The sequence below is a fragment of the Adiantum capillus-veneris genome, chromosome 3, assembly GCF_014529385.1.
Source record: "Adiantum capillus-veneris isolate H3 chromosome 3, ASM1452938v2, whole genome shotgun sequence".
Classification (NCBI taxonomy): domain Eukaryota; kingdom Viridiplantae; phylum Streptophyta; class Polypodiopsida; order Polypodiales; family Pteridaceae; genus Adiantum; species Adiantum capillus-veneris.
Window position 1 is genome coordinate 77373161 of NC_140933.1, and position 18390 is coordinate 77391550.

General features: G+C 44.5%; 1 protein-coding gene across 2 annotated transcripts in view; it reads left to right on the forward strand.

Moving 5' to 3' along the window:
- LOC147461145 (Sas10/Utp3/C1D family) overlaps positions 1-17322 on the forward strand; it is a 41120-nt gene extending 23798 nt beyond the window's left edge. For both annotated transcript variants that reach the window (XM_086508766.1, XM_086508765.1), the window contains exon 9: positions 16952-17322. In XM_086508766.1, coding sequence (XP_086364892.1) covers positions 16952-17019 — 68 coding nt within the window. In that variant the 3' untranslated portion in view covers positions 17020-17322. The remainder of the gene's footprint in view (positions 1-16951) is intronic.
- Positions 17323-18390: the final 1068 nt, after the last annotated feature.

Below are 18390 nucleotides of genomic sequence, written 5' to 3' on the forward strand. Positions count from 1 at the left end.
TAAGTAACTTCAGTGAGAAAAAACTCAGATTTCTTAGCTGCGATGTACAACTGACACTCATCCAAACGGGTTAAAACTCTTTCTACATCCTTTTCATGTTGTTACCACGATGCAGAAAAAAATGAGAATATCATCAAGAAAGATGAACACACACACGCCAACCATATCGCCAAAACGGCCTACCATGAGATGGTTAAATGTACCCACGACACTTGTCAATCCAAAAGACATGACCACATACTCCCATTGCCCTCGCTCTGTGTGAAAAGCGGTCTTGTAGATGTCACCTTTGAATACCCTTACATGATGGTATCGTCACAAGACAGGCACCACGTGCCAATAGAAAAGAATAGACTAAATAGACTTTTAGCACTTCAGTAACAATCGAACTGATAGAGAGAGACGACACGCGACACAGAGTGACGGAATTCCATCCTAGGGAGTATTGGCCCCAAACCTTGGCGCCCCTTCCGGTATTTCTTTATATTGCATCAACACAGTACAAGCGAGTACTTTAGACTCTGTACCTTCTCTAGGAAGCATGCTAGAGAATGAGCCCTAACCTCATATTTAAAGGCCCTAGGTCCCAAAAGCAGTCTACAGTAAAATGCCTTCAAACTTAAAAGCATCTGGTCCAAAAGCAAAGCCAAAAAGCTGCCAGCGTAAATCACAGAATACAGCCTGCCACGTCCTCAGCCAACGCAAAACGCGGAAATCTGTACAACGTGCCACGTCATCATATCAGCGCAATTTTCGGAAATCTGCCACGTCATCAGTTTGTGTGTGTGTGTGTGCACATTGTGCTTTATTTTAATCCTTTGTGTCACAAAGTGATGACGTGGCTGCCCGATTATTGTGAAACCCTAACCCTAATGGCCAAAAACCCTAATCTGCAGAAACCCTAAATGCTACCAAAAATCGTAACCCTAATTTTTGCCAAACCTTAATTCTACCCTGACCTAACCCTAACCCTAACCCTAAAGGCAGCAAGGGCAGATCCCGATAAATGTGGAGGTATGTTGACGTGGCACAATACGGCAAGGCCTGGAAATTGCGGCACATGTGGCTTTTGGCGTGAGATTGCTTTTGCGACAGTTTGCTTTTCATGCTACGCAATCTTAGAAAATCTTTTGCTTTATTCTTGAAACTCAAGAGAGAGTTTGTGAGAGAAAAGAGCCTCTGCTTTATTTTTTAGGCTTTTGATTTTGAGTTTTTGGGGCTCTGCTTTTGGCAACCCTTGTAAAATAACTATGTGGCTTGGGCTCCCACTCTGCAGAGCATCTGGACGCAGAGTCTGAGAGTGAGACCCGAACCACTCTTGTACTTAGAACACTGATTAATACAAAAAGAAATACCGAAAGGGGCGCGAGTCTTTGGGGCCAATATCTCTAAGCACAGAACTCCGCCGGGCCAGTGCAAATCTATTGTGAACTGTTTTGAAGTGGTTATTTGGTGCTGTCGTGATTGATAATTGACTTGGAGTGTCCAAGTCTGTTACAGTGGTATTAGAGCACGACCGATTTCTCTTCCACAGGAAAACCGATCCCAATTTTTTTTCCGCGACACCTATGGCTTCACGCAAGGATCAGTCGACTCCCTCTGCATCCGGAGATGCGGGCAGGGATCACAACGAAGATTCCGGCAAAGAGTATGGCCCGCCTCGGCCTACTCAGGCGGAGCAACGAGAGATGAAGCGTCGTCAATTGATCGGCGATGCAACAAAGATGATGCTCAGTTTTGCGAAGGACCCAAAATTGGCAAAATATATGAGCGAGACTTCTTTTCAGGAAGTGCACGAGCAGTGGCAGAAAACCACACCACCACCCCCGAAACCCGCTCTCAAGAAACCTTCTGCTCACAAGAAATATTCAGAGAAGGAATTAGAAGAGGTGATTGATGCACGGATTGCTCAGCTTTTTGATGCGCAGAACAAAGCTAAAATGCACCGCAAAAAGCAAAAGAAAGGCACTGACTTCCCGGGTTATTTGGGTCGTCAGTCGACATTTGATAAGGCAAAGAAACAGAAGAAGCGTGTTCGATTTGAAGGAGTACCCAGTTCTTCTTCTTCTGACAGTTCTTCTAGCTCTTCAGATTCGAGCAAAGAAGACAGAAAACGCAAAAAGTGACGCAAGAAACAACGCTTCGGAAAGGGCAAGAAAAAGGCAAAGAAGTCTAAATCTCGCTTAGTGAGTGACAATTCTACAGAGGACTTGTCTACAGACAGTTCAGACTCTAATGACGGCAACTTTTATGCGAACAAGAAGAATTTTTATAAAGCCAATCAGTATGACTTTGTGGAAGATAAAAGCAAGAAAGTCTGAGAGTTTTAAGGAAGGTGGACAGTCGATCAAATTTGACACTTTTTCAGGATATAAAGATTTTTGAAGGCTTCGTCTTTTATACTGCAGTTTGACATTGCTTTCGCGGGAGGACGCTACTCAGAGCACTCCAAGATTCGGAGAGCTGCCTCTTATTTTAAGGGGAATGCTCAAACTTGGTGGTCCACGCTTCTTTTAAACAAGACTGCGCGAGTTAAATGGCTGAAATTTAAGAAGCTTTTTATTTCTTCTTGGCTGATGCAAGAGTATGAACGCGATGTATGAGTTGCTTGGAACCATCTTCGGATGACCAAGAGAGATACAGTGGATGCTTATTGCGAGAGATTCTGGAGCTCTTTTCTACCCACCTCTTCATTCAAGAAGATCTCGTTCAGAGAACAGATTGAGCGGTTTACCTTGGGTCTACCTACAGAGATCCGAGATCACTGCTTGGAACAAAAGTCAGCTTCTATTCAGGAGTTGATGAGTCATGCGAAACGGGGCTTTGCCATTCACTCTGGCAGTCTGACCTACCCCACCGATGAGGTCATGACACAACTAGCCGAACAGACTTAAGCAAATGAAAGTAGAAAGAGAAAGAGAAACCCAGAAAAGAAGGATGCACGACCCAAGCTTACTCCCGAGGAGAGAGCTCTCTTCATCAGGGAGGGGAAGTGCTTTGGATGCGGGGAACCTGGACATATCTCTGCGAAGTGCCCTAACAAGGCACCGAATGAACAAGATGAAGAAAGGCCAGAAAGTTCTAAAGCAGCTGAGAGACGTGGCAGAAAAGGCAGATAAAAAGAAGAACTGGTACCACATAGCGTGGGGCTTGAACCGAATCAAATGAATGAAAGTACAAACTTTGCCGCTTTTGGGGCAAAGTGAAGGATCAGGAAGCTCTTGGAGCCAAGGCCAAATTCTTTTCACTTGGAACTTTCACTTGGAATTGGCGGCTCGATTTAGAACTACGCCCAACAGGTTGAGGCCACTGGCGGAGGTAGTTCGAGTGGCACCCGGACGGGATGTTGCCATCACACCGAGCATTGGCAAACTTCGTTTGCAATGACAGGGGTGTTCAGGGCACGCGAGTGACGTTCTACTCGAAATCCCTTGGTACCACAAGAACTACGCCGTGGTTGACTACCGGGCCGAGAAAGCGACTTTGACAAATGAAGGGCTCAAAGATTGTACTTGATGAACTTCAGTTTCTGTACTCATTCTTTTGGGAGAGAACTGAACAAAGGATAAAGGTCGATTATGTTTTGACCTGAACAAAAGAACGCCAAGATTTTTCTCCACACTCATGCCGATTGCTTTTTAGAGGGCCTGAGGATCATATCATTAATCTGATACCCGGAAGCACGCCACGGAACCGGCCACCTTATCGTGTGAGCCGAGCACAGAATGAAGAGATTATGAACCAAGTGAAAGACCTCTTGGAAAAGGGTCTTATCCAGCCTAGTACTTCACCGTATTGCTCTCCAGTGTCGTTGGTTTTGAAGAAAGATGGATCTTGGAGAATGTGCATCGATTATAGAGCTCTCAACAAAATCACCATCAAGAACAGATTTCCGATTCCTAGGATCGATGATATACTCGACAAATTACAGGGATCCTCGTGCTTTAGCAAGATTGATTTGAAGAGTGGATATCATCCGATCACAATCGTGCCGGGAGACGTCTACAAGACAGCTTTTCGGACGACTTTTGGGTTATTTGAGTTTTTGGTGATGCCTTTTGGCTTAACCAATGCTCCTGCGACATTTAACCGGATGATGGATAGGATTTTTCGAGAGTACAGGCTATTTGTTGGCACTTTCTTTGATGATATCATTGTTCTCTCCAAGAATGAGGCAAAACACAGAGATCATCTGCTTCAGGTCTTTCAGGCATTACGAGATCACAAGTTTCTGATTAATGCAAAGAAAAGTGAATTTTTCCTACCAGAGATACATTTTTTGGGACACATTGTCTCAGAATGGATCCGGCCAAGATAGAGACTATCCGCGATTGGCCCGATTTGAAGAATGTCCATGAAGCTAGAAGCTTCTTGGGACTGTGTTCGTACTACAGGCGGTTCATTCGAAAGTTTCCAGAGGTTGCTTCCCCTTTGCATATCTTGACACAGAAAGGAGTCCCTTTCTCATGGGGACCCACAGAGGTGACTGCCTTTCAGACATTGAAAGAGAAATTGAGTACAGGACCAATTTTGACTTTGCCGGACTTGCAGAAGTCATTTGAAGCATATTGCGATGCTTGTGTTCGTAGTCTGGGTGCGGTCTTAATGCAAGAAGGCTATGTCATTGCTTACGAGAGCCGATTGTTCTCAAGGCCGGAAATGACAGCGCAGATTTATGAGAAAGAGCTTTTGGCAGTTATCCACGCTCTTACTTAGTGGTGGCATTACCTACTCGGAGCGGATTTTACTGTCTTTACAGACCATCAGAGTTTGTACCACTTCTTGTCACAGAAGCAGCTTTCGGAAAAGCAAATGCGGTGGGCGAACATCTTGTCACAGTTTCACTTCCAGATTGTCCATGTTCAGGGACAGAAGAATGTGGTGGCAGATGCTTTGTCTCGCAAGCCGTTGGTTCTGGCTATTTCCACGATACATCATAGGAGCTTCAAGGATATGGTCGACCAGTATACCACAGATACAAATTTTGCAGATATTTTCACTCGGATACGGAATGAGGAGTTAGTAGCGGGATATTCCATTCGGGATGGCTACTTGATGAGAAAAACCATGTTGTGCGTTACACAGCTGTTGAGGGAAAAGGTTATGACTGAATGCCACTGTCCACCTTTTACAGGTCATCGTGGCATTGCCACCACCATGAAAGGGGTAGAGAGATACTTCTTTTGGCCGAGACTCAAAAAGGATGTGGAAGAGTTTGTGCGCAGTTGCTTAGTATGCCTGAAGGTCAAGTTTGACATGCATAAAGCACAGGGATTGTTACAACCTTTACCCATATTCACCTGTCCTTGGGAAAGTATTGCAATGGATTTCATTTTTGATCTCCCGAGAACACAAAATGGTCACGATGGTATCTGGACTGTTATTGACAGATTTAGTAAACAATCTCATTTCATTCTAGTGAAGAAAACAGTCAAGCCGGATCACTTAGCGAGACTATTTGTGGCCCAGATCTTCAGATTACATGGCATGCCTGAGACGATTGTCTCCGACAGGGATCCCAGATTTACGAGTTTGTTTTGGAAGGCAATTTGGGAGAACATTGGCATGCGGTTGCAGTTCTCATCATCGTTCCACCCGTAGACTGACGTGCAATCTGAGATTGCCAATTCAGTGGTTCTAGATTTATTGAAGTCTTATATCTCGGATCAGAAGACTCAATGGGAAAATTACCTACCTTTGGTGGAATTTGCCTACAATAACACGATACACTCTTTGATGGGAAATGCGCCATTTGAGATTGTTGAAGGTGCTGCGAAGGTTCAACCCTTCCTAAGCACTAAAGATAAGATTTTTGAAGCAGATGAATATACGCGAGACTTAGATACGGCTTTTGCCAAGGTTCGCGAGGGTTTGCAGAAGTCTCAAGAACGACAGAAAAAGGCAGCGGATCGCCATCGTCGCGACTTGAAATTGAAGGAGGATGATTGGGTGCTCTTACGTTTTGAGAAGGCACGCCTGAGAAAGAAAAGGAGAGGCTTTTTCCAAAGCTTAGTATGTGATACTACGGACCTTTTCAGATCTCTGAAAAGATAAGTGATGTCTCCTTCCGACTGAAACTGCTTGATACTTGGAGGATTCACAATGCATTTCATGTGTCTCTGGAAACCTTTTAAAGGTGATGTGCCTGATGATGGGGAGCCTGATGAGCAACCCGAAGTGGAAGAAAACGAGGAGATCCTTGTTCCTGAACAGATTTTGGCACATAAGGATACGAAGAATAAAGGTAAAGTCCGAAGGTGGTTCTTGGTTAAGTTCAAGAACTATCCTGCATTGGATGCGAAGTGGATGGAGGAGGAGGACCTAGCAGATACTCCTCAGATTGTGAAACTTTATCTCGAGGCTTTTGGTTTAGCATAGTCTACTCCAAATGAAACCCAGAATTTAGCTTGGTCGGAGATTTGGTGCAGTGGGATGCACAAGAGGGGAGTTACTCCGCTCCTTTGTCAACAGATGCTCGATTTTGATACTAAAGTCATCGATGTCTCTTTGAGCTTCAGGGATACTGAGAGCTGATAGTGTTCTGCTGGATGACTTTATGAAATGGAATTCCTGATTATGATATTGATTTGTTCTTGACTTCTTTTTAAGTGCAAGAACTGATAGACGAAATGACTGCAGCATTTTGGTCTGATTGATCTCGAATAGACATGGTTGCAATAGGGGTTAGTCAATCGGACATCGATGAGGTCCCAAATTGGATCTAGATGCGATTGCTAGCTACATTGCCGATAAATCATGGTCTAAGATCCGAATGAATGTTGAATGTCATGTGATGTCGTGTGATGTGACTGTCGATTGGTGCATGTGCTAGATGTGTGTTCCTAGTGCGTAGGTACTAACAATCAGTTTCTGCTAAGACTGTTTATGGCCTCTGTCTGTTTTGCAGGCGTAATGGGGGCGATTACAATGCTCTCAAGAGGGGGGTATGTCACAAAGTGATGACGTGGCTACCCGATTATTAGGGCTCGGATGTGCTGAAACCCTAACCCTAATGGCCAGAAACCCTAATTTGCAAAAACCCTAAATGCTGCCAGAAACCCTAACCCTAATTTTTGCCCTGACCTAACCCTAACCCTAACCCTAAAGGCAGCAAGGGCAGATCCCGATAAATGTGCAGGTATGTTGACGTGGCACCGTACGGCAAGGCTCGAGAATTGCGGCACATGTTGCTTTTGGCGTGAGATTGCTTTTGCGGCAGTTTGCTTACGCAATCTCAGAGAAAGAGGGAGAGAAAATCTTTTGCTTTATTCTTGAAACTCAAGAGAGAGTTTGTGAGAGAAAAGAGCCTCTGCTTTATTTTTTAGGCTTTTGATTTTGAGTTTTTGGGGCTCTGCTTTTGGCAACCCTTGTAAAATAACTATGTGGTTTGGGCTCCCACTCTGTAGAGCATCTGGACGTAGAGTCTGAGAGTGAGACCCGAACCACTCTTGTACTTCGAACACTGATTAATACAAAAAGAAATACCGAAAGGGGCGCAAGTCTTTGGGGCCAATATCTCTAGGCACGAAACTCCGTCGGGCCAGTGCAAATCTATTGTGAATTGTGAACTGTTTTGAAGTGGTTATTTGGTGCTGTCGTGATTGATTCTTGACTTGGAGTGTCCAAGTCTGTTACACTTTGTCACTTGGGGCCCCATCGAACGGGGTCCCATAAGTTGGTAGGACTTCTTCTTCTATGACTTGTTCTTCTTAGGGTTTAGGCCCCTCGGCCGACATCTGCAAGTTGGCCCCCTTCTTCAGGGCCTTGACACGTTAGCAGTTTGTTACAGGTAACCACTTTTGAGATTGACCCTACTGAAAAGCTTTGCCCCATTGAGCCTATCGAGGATATACTCAATGCGAGGCATCGGAAACTCGTTCTTGACAATCATCTTGTTCAATGTCCTGTAATCAACACACAAACGAGACGAACCATCCTGCTTGCAGACAAATAAAATAGGAGCAGCAAAAGGACTTACACTAGGACGTATGAATCCTCTGGCCACCAACTCCGTGAGTTGCCGCTCTAACTCTTCTTTCTGAGTCTTTTTCAAACGGTAGGGAGACTTACTGATTGGCTGTGTCCCTTACGTGAGTTCGATGCGATGGTCATTCGGCCGCTCGGGAGGGAGACGGGGTGGAAGATCTTCCTGCAAAAAGAGGTGCTTATACTTGGTACACAAAGCTGAATACCTGTCTGGAGCCTTAATGCTTTGGGTAACTGGAGAGGCATAGATGAATGCCGCTTGTGCTCCTCTTCTATTGCACGTTTTGCCTGCACATGAGAAATGAGAGGTAAAGAATGCAGACCCTCCTCACCATGAATGATCATGGGATAGTCACTTTTGGCATTTAGAGTGAGAGTATTGTCTGCCCAATCAATGAGAGGTTATGCTCACGAAACCATCTATCACATCCTGAGAGAGCAGACACAACAAATTTTCTACGGAAGGAAGCTCATTGATTAATGAATAACACATCAAGGCACTCTTGCGTATTGAGAGAGTCCATACCAGGAGCGAAGCCCAACACCTCGAGAGGAGTTGTCTGGCTAACCTCTAGGCGGGCTCTCTCTACAAGAGAGGCACCAATCACATCATGCATACTGCCTGAATTAAACAATATGACAAAACGGTGACCCTTCACATCACCATAACATTTAAAGAGAGACTCATTAATTGTGTGTCAGAAACATGTGGAGACTCAGTTTGGTTCACTAAAGTGCTTGTGGTAGCTGTCGGTGCTTTGGGTTCTTTAGGTGGTGCTGTTTTAATGTGACCCTTGATGTGACATTGATAACATCTACCTTCCTTAGCATAAATGACTTGTTCTTTTGGCGTTATGTATCCTCCTATAATCCTTGTGTGGCTTTTTCATTCGGGGGTAGCTTAGGTTTAATAGGTGCTTTAGCTTTACCCTTAGATTCATTTTGAGAGTTCTTTTCTGAAGGATTAGAGAAAGACTGGCTAGAAGAGTTACAGTTCTTACCATTCTTACCATTCTTACCGTTCTGTGGGTTCTAAGGAGTCTGAGAGGTACTGTGAGAAGACTTGTTCTCCTTAGGCTTTCCTTTGTTGTGCTTCGTCTCCTCTGCGAGAGCAATCGCTACCGCCTTGTTGAGATCTATTGGGTCGAGTACTTCGACATCAAACTTGATGTACTCGTCCAACCCGTAAGGCAATGCCTCTTTGCGCTCATCATGATTTGCGTAATATGGTGCCGAGCTCCAAACACGATTATAGAAAGACATAACTGGCATACCATTTTGCTCGAGATTGCGCCAATCGTCTTTCAACCGCGCTAGGTACTGAGGTGGCATAAACTGCGCCTTGAGCTTGTCTTGGAAGTCGGCCCAATTGAAGGAAAGGGGCATGCCTTCTTCGGCTTCCTCTAGGTGCGCGGTCAACTGTGCCTCTTGCCATGCACATTGCGTGATACCAATTAATGGCATCAGCGGCAAGCTACATTGTTGCCGTCAAAACCTTCTTTTTCCTATTTTCTTAGTTGTCGCAAAGTAAGCATTAAATTGATGCAACCAAGAATGAATAACATTAGCATCCATTTTACCGTCATACTTATTGAACGTCAACTTCTTAGTGATTGGATTGTTGGAGTCCGAATCTTTGCTTGTGCTACTTGATGAACTGCCCACATCTTTGATCGGCTCGGACTTCGAGGTGAGTACGTGTAGGACCAACTCTTGCATGCTTTGATCTCTATGCGCCTCACGCTCTAATTCCAAGGCCGCTCGTCTTTCTTCGGCCGCTATGCATTGGGCTTCGCGTGCTTGCTCACACTCAAGCTCCATAGTTGCCCTTCTTTCTTCGGCCGCCAAGCGCGCTTGATCACGCTCGCGATCCAAGGTGGCGCGTTACGCCTCTTGTTGTAGCATCATGTCCATCATCGACTTGACCAAAGCCTCCATAGGATTTGATGCAACCTGTGGCGTAGATGGGGAAGGGGGAGGGTCGGAAAAAAATCCTCCTGGTGGGAAAAGTTTTGTCACCACCTCCATGACCTTCACGCAAAGTACCCATTTCGCTTTGGGTGATGACCATACACTGAGGTCTTGAGTACTTAAGTTCTCGAGGAACTTGGGTTCTCGAGGTTCGTGAGTTCTTGAGGTTCTGGAGTTCTTTAGCTTGTTGTCGGTGTTTGAGAAGGCTTTTCTCTTATCCAAGCTCGACTCTTCCCTGCGGGCGTACCCCTTGGCGGCCTTGTGCTCACAAAGTTACTTTTTTCCACCTCACGTCGATTGGCCGGCCGCTAAGTGCGTGGTCCACTCTCAATGAGTGAAAAGAGGAACAAGGGGAGGTTGGACAAGCCCTTCTTTTTTGGGTTACCTGTCACTCTTCTAAGACATGATTAGGAATCAACACGCCCAAGTGGATTTGGGTTACGTGCGACTACAACAAGCAAAAAATTTCTTGTGGTTCTTTCCTTGAGTGATACTGAACATTGCCAAAGCTCTGATACCAATGTAAGGTGTAGCGGAAGTGAATGTTGATGTTGCTGAAGATGAGTGCTCCGAACTGTGCTCAAGGGTTCCTTTTACTTACGGAAGGGAGAGCCTTCCGTTCCTTTAGTGAGAGAGTGCAATGATCACAAACAAAGTGAATGCTACTGTGAATGAAGGTGTGTGTGTGTGTGTGTGTGTGAGAGAGAGAGAGAGAGAGAGAGAGAGAGAGAGAGAGAGAGAGAGAGAGAGAGAGAGAGAGAGAAGAATACGACATCAAACGGTTCTCAAACCCTCCTCCAAGGGCCCACCTCTCTATGGCGAGAGCGGTCTATGCTATTGATTACACAAATCTGGTACAATGGTCTAGATGCAATGGACTTGCCGATGACAATGATGATGATGACAAGGACGGGCTGAAATCAGAAAACGCTAGGGCTGAACTGCTGAAATCTGCAAAACGCTGACTTTTTGCTACTGCGAGGATCTGCTGCGGGTAGGAGAGATCAGAGAGGGTAACGGCTGAATCTGCAGTGTCTAAGTGCTGAAAACTGAAAACGTTGATGTACTGGGCTGATTTGACGCTGGAATCTGCAAACGCTAGGCTGAATCTGCAAAGTGAAAACGCCAGATTGCTCTGTAGCAAAAACGCTAGGGAAACTGTATTTCCAAAACGCTATCTGCTCTGTTGGCTGAAAACGTTGGGGCCTGCCGCTGGTCTTGGTTAGAAGGTGCACTGCAAGTTGCTGGAACTTCTTCTGCCTCTTCTGCCAATAAGTGCTAGCGCTAGGTTTCTTTTATAGAGACTAAGCAAATTTTCCCTACTCACTTTTTCAACAAAGTCACTTATTAAATAATAAATGAAAAATGAGTAAATAGAGAAAATGGGTTCTATGCACTGTAAAATGCTCATGATGGGTACTGAATGTCATGTTGATGATCATGTTGTGTGCAACCAGAGGATATGCAACTACTCTTAGTGCCTGGACATGCACGACCTGCTCACAGGCTCACAAAGGTGCCATAACACTTCCTAAGCTGACCTGAACCCTAGACTTGAAGTAGCTTGTCCACATGCACATAGGGTTAGATGTGCACGTGACATTTACCTCCATGACCTTGGAAAAAAGGGAGAAAATAGGAGAATAATGGGAGAGGGCAGCAAATGACCGTAGTGCTCAGGGGGGAAAATATGACAAGTACAAGAGCACAAATCAGAGTTACTGGGGAACGCCCCTACCAGGCATTGGAACGCCGGAACCGCGTTCCGGCTGGCTAGAGGTGCTTGGAACAACCTGGAACGGCAGGGCGTTCCGACAAACCAATCATCACCGGAACGGCGGGGGGAACGGGGCCGGAACGGCAGCAATGGTAAGAAAGCATAAAGGGGCAGATTTTGGGTGTGATGTTTCCTTATAAATTGCTCCCCCCTCATCCCCTTTCCTTCACAAACGCAACAAGCCTCAAGGATCTCTCTCTCTTCCTTGCTCTCAAGCTCTACCCTCGCGCTCGGGCCTCAAGCTCTCAAGCTCTATCCTCAAGCTCTCAAGCTCTCTCTCTTGGGCTTGCCCTCAACTTTCAAGGCTTCAAGCTCTCTCTCCCTTGGTCTCAAGAAGTAAAGCCTCTCTCAAGCTCCCTATCTCAAGCATGCACTGTGTCTGTTGTGAATGTACTATGACCGCGCATCACCACACGATGCAATCAAGCCATAATAAGGTGGAATGGTCTTCAAATCATGTTTTTTGTGAGTATTAGAGTCAAAGGACTCTAATACTACTTGTATTCAAACACATAACTCTAAAAATTGCATTGTTTGGGTGTTTTTTATGCCTCCCGTTCTGCGCCGTTCGCGTTCCGGACCCCTTACCGTTCCCCTGTTCCGCGGGGAGGCCCGTCGCCGTTGCCGTTCCGCGTTCCGCGTTCCGGGTAACTATGGCATAGTTGTCCTTGGAAGATCAAAGCTAAAGTCTATTGCTGTACTTTCCCAAGGTCGGTCCAGAATAGATAAAGGTTGTAGGAGTGTTGCCACTTTGTGCGTGCCAAATTTAACCCTCTGATATACTAAACAAGTACGCCCAAACTCATCCACGTCCTTCTTGAGCCAAGGCAGTAGAAGTACTTCTCAACACCCTTTAGTGTCTCCTGTATGGCCCTATTCCCAACAAAAGGAGGATTGTGGCACCTTCATCAACACCTTTTTCCTCAAACGTGCATCACAGAACATGATTTTTTGCATCAAATAACCTTCCCGGGTAGAGTATCCTCCAAGTGTCTTCCCACTATGTACCTTGTCAAAGGTTTCTGTAAAATCTGAATCTGTAGTTATTGCTCGAGCATCTTATCAAATTTTGGTGATGCAGTGCAGTGATAGCGGATATCTGTGTCTTGTGAGACAACACATCAACCACTGTATTCTTCTTTCCCATAAGATATATAATTTGGAAATGGAACTGTGACAATATGTTCGCCCATCTCATGTGCTTCTCTAAAAGCTTGAAAGCTGTTTCTAGGACAAGAATTACTTCAAACTTTGATGATCCTTCAACACTATAAAATCAGCTCCTCCATTGAGTCAAAGCGTGAATAATGACTAAGATCCTTTTCATAAAAGTGTGCAACCCTCTCAGGTTTAGAAAACATGCAACTCTCGTAAGCTACAAAATGGCCCTCGTGCATTAAGACTGCCTTCAAATTGCTACCACAAGTGTCATGTATACCTCAAAAGGCTTCTATAAATCTGGCAATCTCAAAACAGGACCAGTCGTGAACTTTTGGTTGAGTCCTCTCAAATGTTGCAATTTGTGAAGGACCCCAAGTAAATGTAACACCCTTCTGAAACGGGGTATGCAAAGGCGAAGCAATCTCCGCAAATTGTCGAATAAACCGCTCAGCACAAACCCAAAAAGCTACATACGGCATCAATTTTGGCCAATTTTGAATAGTAAACACTTTCATTGGGTCCATCTTTACCCCTTGTGCTCTTTTGCTAACAAAAAGAAATATCAATATGGCTATTAAATAAAAGCTCTTTCCGAGTACAACTTTAGGACATCAATCCAAGCTGTTATGAAGAGATAAACGTATTCAATGCAATGAGACCACATGTATGCACATTGACAGTCTTTCATGGTCATGCCATCTTATTGATTGTAACCGTCATTTCTGGCCGATCTAGCGCACACTCCAAGGCATCAATTCTTTCTATGTATGAGTATGACCTTGATATGCAAGAGTTACAAGCCACATGCGCTCCTTTTTGGCTAGCTTGTTCTAACCCATTGCGTGGATCCACCATAACTTGTGACCACTCATCAATGGCCTACTCAAATGAACTTATCTCGCTACCTTTTATTTTAAAGAAGGAAAACACATTTATAACTTGATATCAATTAGCAAAAAGGATATGTATTTCTCAATTCGTATTCTATTGAGTTGTGACATCGGATCTTTTTGGGTAATCTACATAAAGGCAGCTATTGAAAGGAAGCAACTGGAAAAATGTATCCCATGTAGGTGGCCAAAGTATCATCTTCCATTTAGTCAGATGGTTCTCATTGAAGAAAACAGTTTCTTGAACTTAACCCACTTGGCTGACACTTTGCAGTGAAGCAAAAGAGTGGAGGCGGCACTTTAGAGGCTTCATAAAGTTGCCTCCAGAGAAAGTAGTGTCAAACTGCTATATGAAAGAAAGTACTCGAGAAGAATCCTTGTAGCTAGAAACAGTATCAAACTCCACCGCTTGGCCACCATTTTTGAACTCCTTACGCCTCTTCTTCTTCGCCATGTTTTCGTAGTAGGAAACTTGAGAAGAATCCTTGTAGGTGGTCAATGTATCATGTTCCCACATCCTCAGATGGTTCAAGGCAGTAATGACATCGGCTCGTACTGTTATGCCACAATGAAGAAAACAATTTCTTGTACTTAGCCCACTTGGTTGGTGCTTTGTAGTAAAGCCGAAGAATGGACCACCTTGTGAGAGCATTCTCCTTTAAAAAAGATGCCACCTTTTGCACTTTAGAGGCCTCCATAAAGTTGCCTTCAGGTTACTGTGTTTCTCATATCCCTTTGCTGCAAGATCCTCGAAAGAAGATTTTTGACCTAAATAGCCGGCAAAATCCTTAGATTTGTGCCCCTTCCAAGAATTCTTCTTAGATTTCATCAAATCGTTGACCTTGACCTTAAGTGTCATGTGCACATGGCTCTATGTGCCACGTGGACATGCTTCATCGACTTCTAGAGCCAATTTTGTACATATCTCTAGATAGGACTGTCTAGAATACTAGGAGGATTAGTACCGGCAATTTTGTGAGCCTGTTTGCAGGACTCGCATGTCCGGACGAGTACATTAGATCAGGTTTTCCAGTTTTGGAACCCTCCTGCATAAATGGTTGTACAAGCGTTTTGGCATATGCTGTTACACTACGGTGGGCATCTAGCATGACGTGCATGTAGTTTCAGGTTAAGAGGAACTCAATGAGGCATTCCCTACGTCAATCGGATTTCCGGTTGGCAGATGTGCGACAATTTCACCTAGAAACTTTGCCTAGACAAGTTTATTAATAAATCACTTAAATGATTTATTTTTATAACTTTGTCTTCCAAGTTTGCCCTATTTAAGTCTTAAGGGGTTCATAACAAGTAACCCTACCCTATAAAGGAAGCAGAGTGCTCAACGTTTTGGAGACAGATGAGCAAGCGCTAGAGCAGCCCTAGCGTTTTTGCAGAATTAGAACAGCTCAGCGTTTTGATCATCCTTGCGAGCCTTGTGCCGGATCAGCCCTGCAGGCCAGCATTTTCAATTTTCAGCCCCTTTCCTCGCTGGAAATGCGGTGGATGTGCTAACGCTAACCTCCCTCCTGCAGCCCGGTACTTAGGCAGCCCATTGAGCCTCTTCTCGGCCATTCCCTCGCCGCATCCAATGCTCCTATCACTGTCCATTATCGGCTCCATCATCATGTGTGCTTTCAGCCCTCCATTCCTCTCACATCGGGAGCACAAATCAGCCTCAGATCTACCTCTTGGTGGCCATCAACAACCCGTCATCGAGATGGATCCAAAGGTGCATCAAATCAGGCATGGAGGTGCTTCATTTTGAAGAGTCACCGCGGCGACATTCCCCATTCAAGTCAGTAGAGTTTGCATTGAGGTATTGCATGTGTACATTCCATTTACGTAATCAAAAGCAAATACCACATCGGCAAGGGTATGGGGGGGCCCTTGAGAGGGTTGGTTGGGACCTCATCGGGTCTGTGTGTGTGTGTGTGTGTGTGTGTGTGTGTGTGTGTGTGTGTGTGTGTACAGATCTCGACCTCTCTCTCATAAAGGAACCATCATTTGTGCAAGGAAAGAAGTAAAGATTCGTGGAAGTTTGAAGTCTAGATCTTGTCACCATTTCAATTCTGTTGCACTTGACATCAAGAGCCTAACCAAACGCTTCTTTGGAGTGAAGTTTTTGCTTTTCTGCCCTTCTGCTTGGCTTTGGTCTTGAATGCTGACTTGAGCGGTGTCTTGACGACTTGCTGCCATCTGTCGTAAAGCCCTGGATTCGGCTGATTCTGTAGATGCTTGGCGTATTTCGGATCCTTTGACTACCTGAGTAGTCGCCTAGCACACCTGTCCACTTGCAATTGTCACTTGACATCTGCTATATCGAGAACTTCTACTGCAGGCTTGCCCTGATCATCTTCTGAATCTTGAGAAGAGAGCTTGCGGCTGTTAGAATCTCCATTGGTCTTGTCTGCATCCCACTGGAGTTGGGGTGCAAAACAGCAACAGGACTATGTTCCTCTTTGTCGTATTCACTGTTGGAACCCCCCTTCCAGATGCACTGGCCCCAAAGGCTGGAGTCTCTTTTGGTACTTCTTTTATATTGATAATCATAGAGTTCAACTGCTGGAGGGACTAGCTCTGTGATGTGTAACCATACACTTGATCTGTAGACTCGCCCCTCCTGGCATTCTTTTAAAGAGTTCAGTAAAAAGCATGAGGCTCAAAAGCAGCATGCCTCCAAAAGCTATCACAGCTAAAATTTGGAACCCTCCAAAGGCTTGGCCAAAATTGACCCAAAAGCTTACATAAGGACCTGCCATATCACCAACAGAAAATGTGCCGCGTTTTATGATAATTTGCTATGTCATCAGCACGGCCAGCCACATTATCGCTGCTGTTTTCCGTTGTCTCTGGTCTGTCTTGAGTCATTCCACGTCATCACTTTTGTGACGGATTCTTTGGTGTTTTCGGCCTCTTCGTCACAAGTTGGGGAGGCTTGTTTCTGCTTTAGCTCTCTGCTACATGCATCCTTCCCTCCCTTGTCCCTAGCCTGGGTTTTTTCACTACCAGTTCTTGCTATCTTGTGATGCCTACGGGCCTTGTAACTTGTGTATATCTATCTATCTATCTATATATATATATATATATATATATGAGAGAGAGAGAGAGAGAGAGAGAGAGAGAGAGAGAGAGAGAGAGAGAGAGAGTTTCTTTGTTATGGTTGCAGAAACTGACGAAGTTCAAGAAGCAAAAAGGGTTTTCATCCCAGGGAAGCAAAAATTTCAAGAGTTTTAAGGGAAGGAAATAAGCATAGGAGGATGGAGAAAGCATTGTTTTTTGAGGAGTACTTAGCAGAATTGATGTTTTGAAGTTTACAGAGCAAAATTGCTTGTTTGGGTTCAACCACCCCACCGATTTCAATTGGGCAAGGGCATCGGGAAGACAATCGCGGCACTAGTGTAGGCTGTCATTGTGAGTCTTGTTTTTTTTTTTATTTTATTTTTTGGGAGCGAAAAGGAGCTATATATTATGTACGGAAGACCTCTGGGGATGCTCATTGAATTGTATGGCTTAGCTATCCTTTTTGATTCATGAAATCTTGAGCATTTGCTACAATGCAAGAAAATTAAGGGTGACCCACTGTGTATTAGCCAGCAAAATATCCTCATCGAGGCTCCTCAGATGGAGATGGAAGGGTTCATGTGTGAGACATGCACATGCATGCACACATGCATACATATACTGCTTGTCAAGAAATGGCTTGAACCTAATTTTTTTTCAGTTTGGAAAACAAGTTCTTCATCAAAGAAAAAATAGATAAGCCCAGCGCTAAGCTTTGAACTGTTAAGAAGAATACCTAGCCTTTAAATTGTCAATGTGGCAAGAGTTATGAATGGCCGCAGTTAATTGCATGACAAGTCTTTGCAGCATAAAAGGTGCAAGGTTTGAAAACTAGATTTTCAGGGTTGAATTTTAGGGTGTCTTGGTCTCTTGATTTTGAGGGTTATTTCTTGCTCACTATCTTCAGGCAATGGTGAAGTGTGGGTTGTCTCGTAATTTGCAGACTAAAACTTAGATGCTTGTGGTAATCCAAGCAAAAGTAAGTTGGCTGAGGATAGAACCGGCATAGTCACAAACTTCAAAGAACCCACGCATTTTCAATCCATATGTGGTATTCACTAAATGGAGCTCTGAAGTCTGGTCCATCAAAGTTCTTTTCCTCGTAATGTTTTTCATAAATGGGTTGCTCATTTGTGATAAGGCATTTTGCTTTCAAAAAACAGTTATTCATGGCGCCAGTCTTGCCAATGGCATCAACTGTACATTGAGACGATATTCATGTCATGTCTTTTGTAGAACCTATATTCTCAGTTTTGCAACCACACTCCCTTTTCATGGTTTCCCAAGAGAAAATTGAGTTGGTTTATATTAATTTTGCACTGTTTCCCTCAAAATCTAGGGGGGGTTTTTCCTTTTCCTCTGAAGTGGCATTTTTGGATTTCAAAGTGGCATGATTGTAAGTTGAGAGCTCGAGAAACACTTTTCCCAAACATTGAAACTTCGCACGTAGAGGGCCCTTTAAAATTTTATGGGTGTGCCCATATGCCTTCTAAAACCAAGTCTGAATGCTACTCCACGGTTGGATTCAAAGTACACACCGTAATT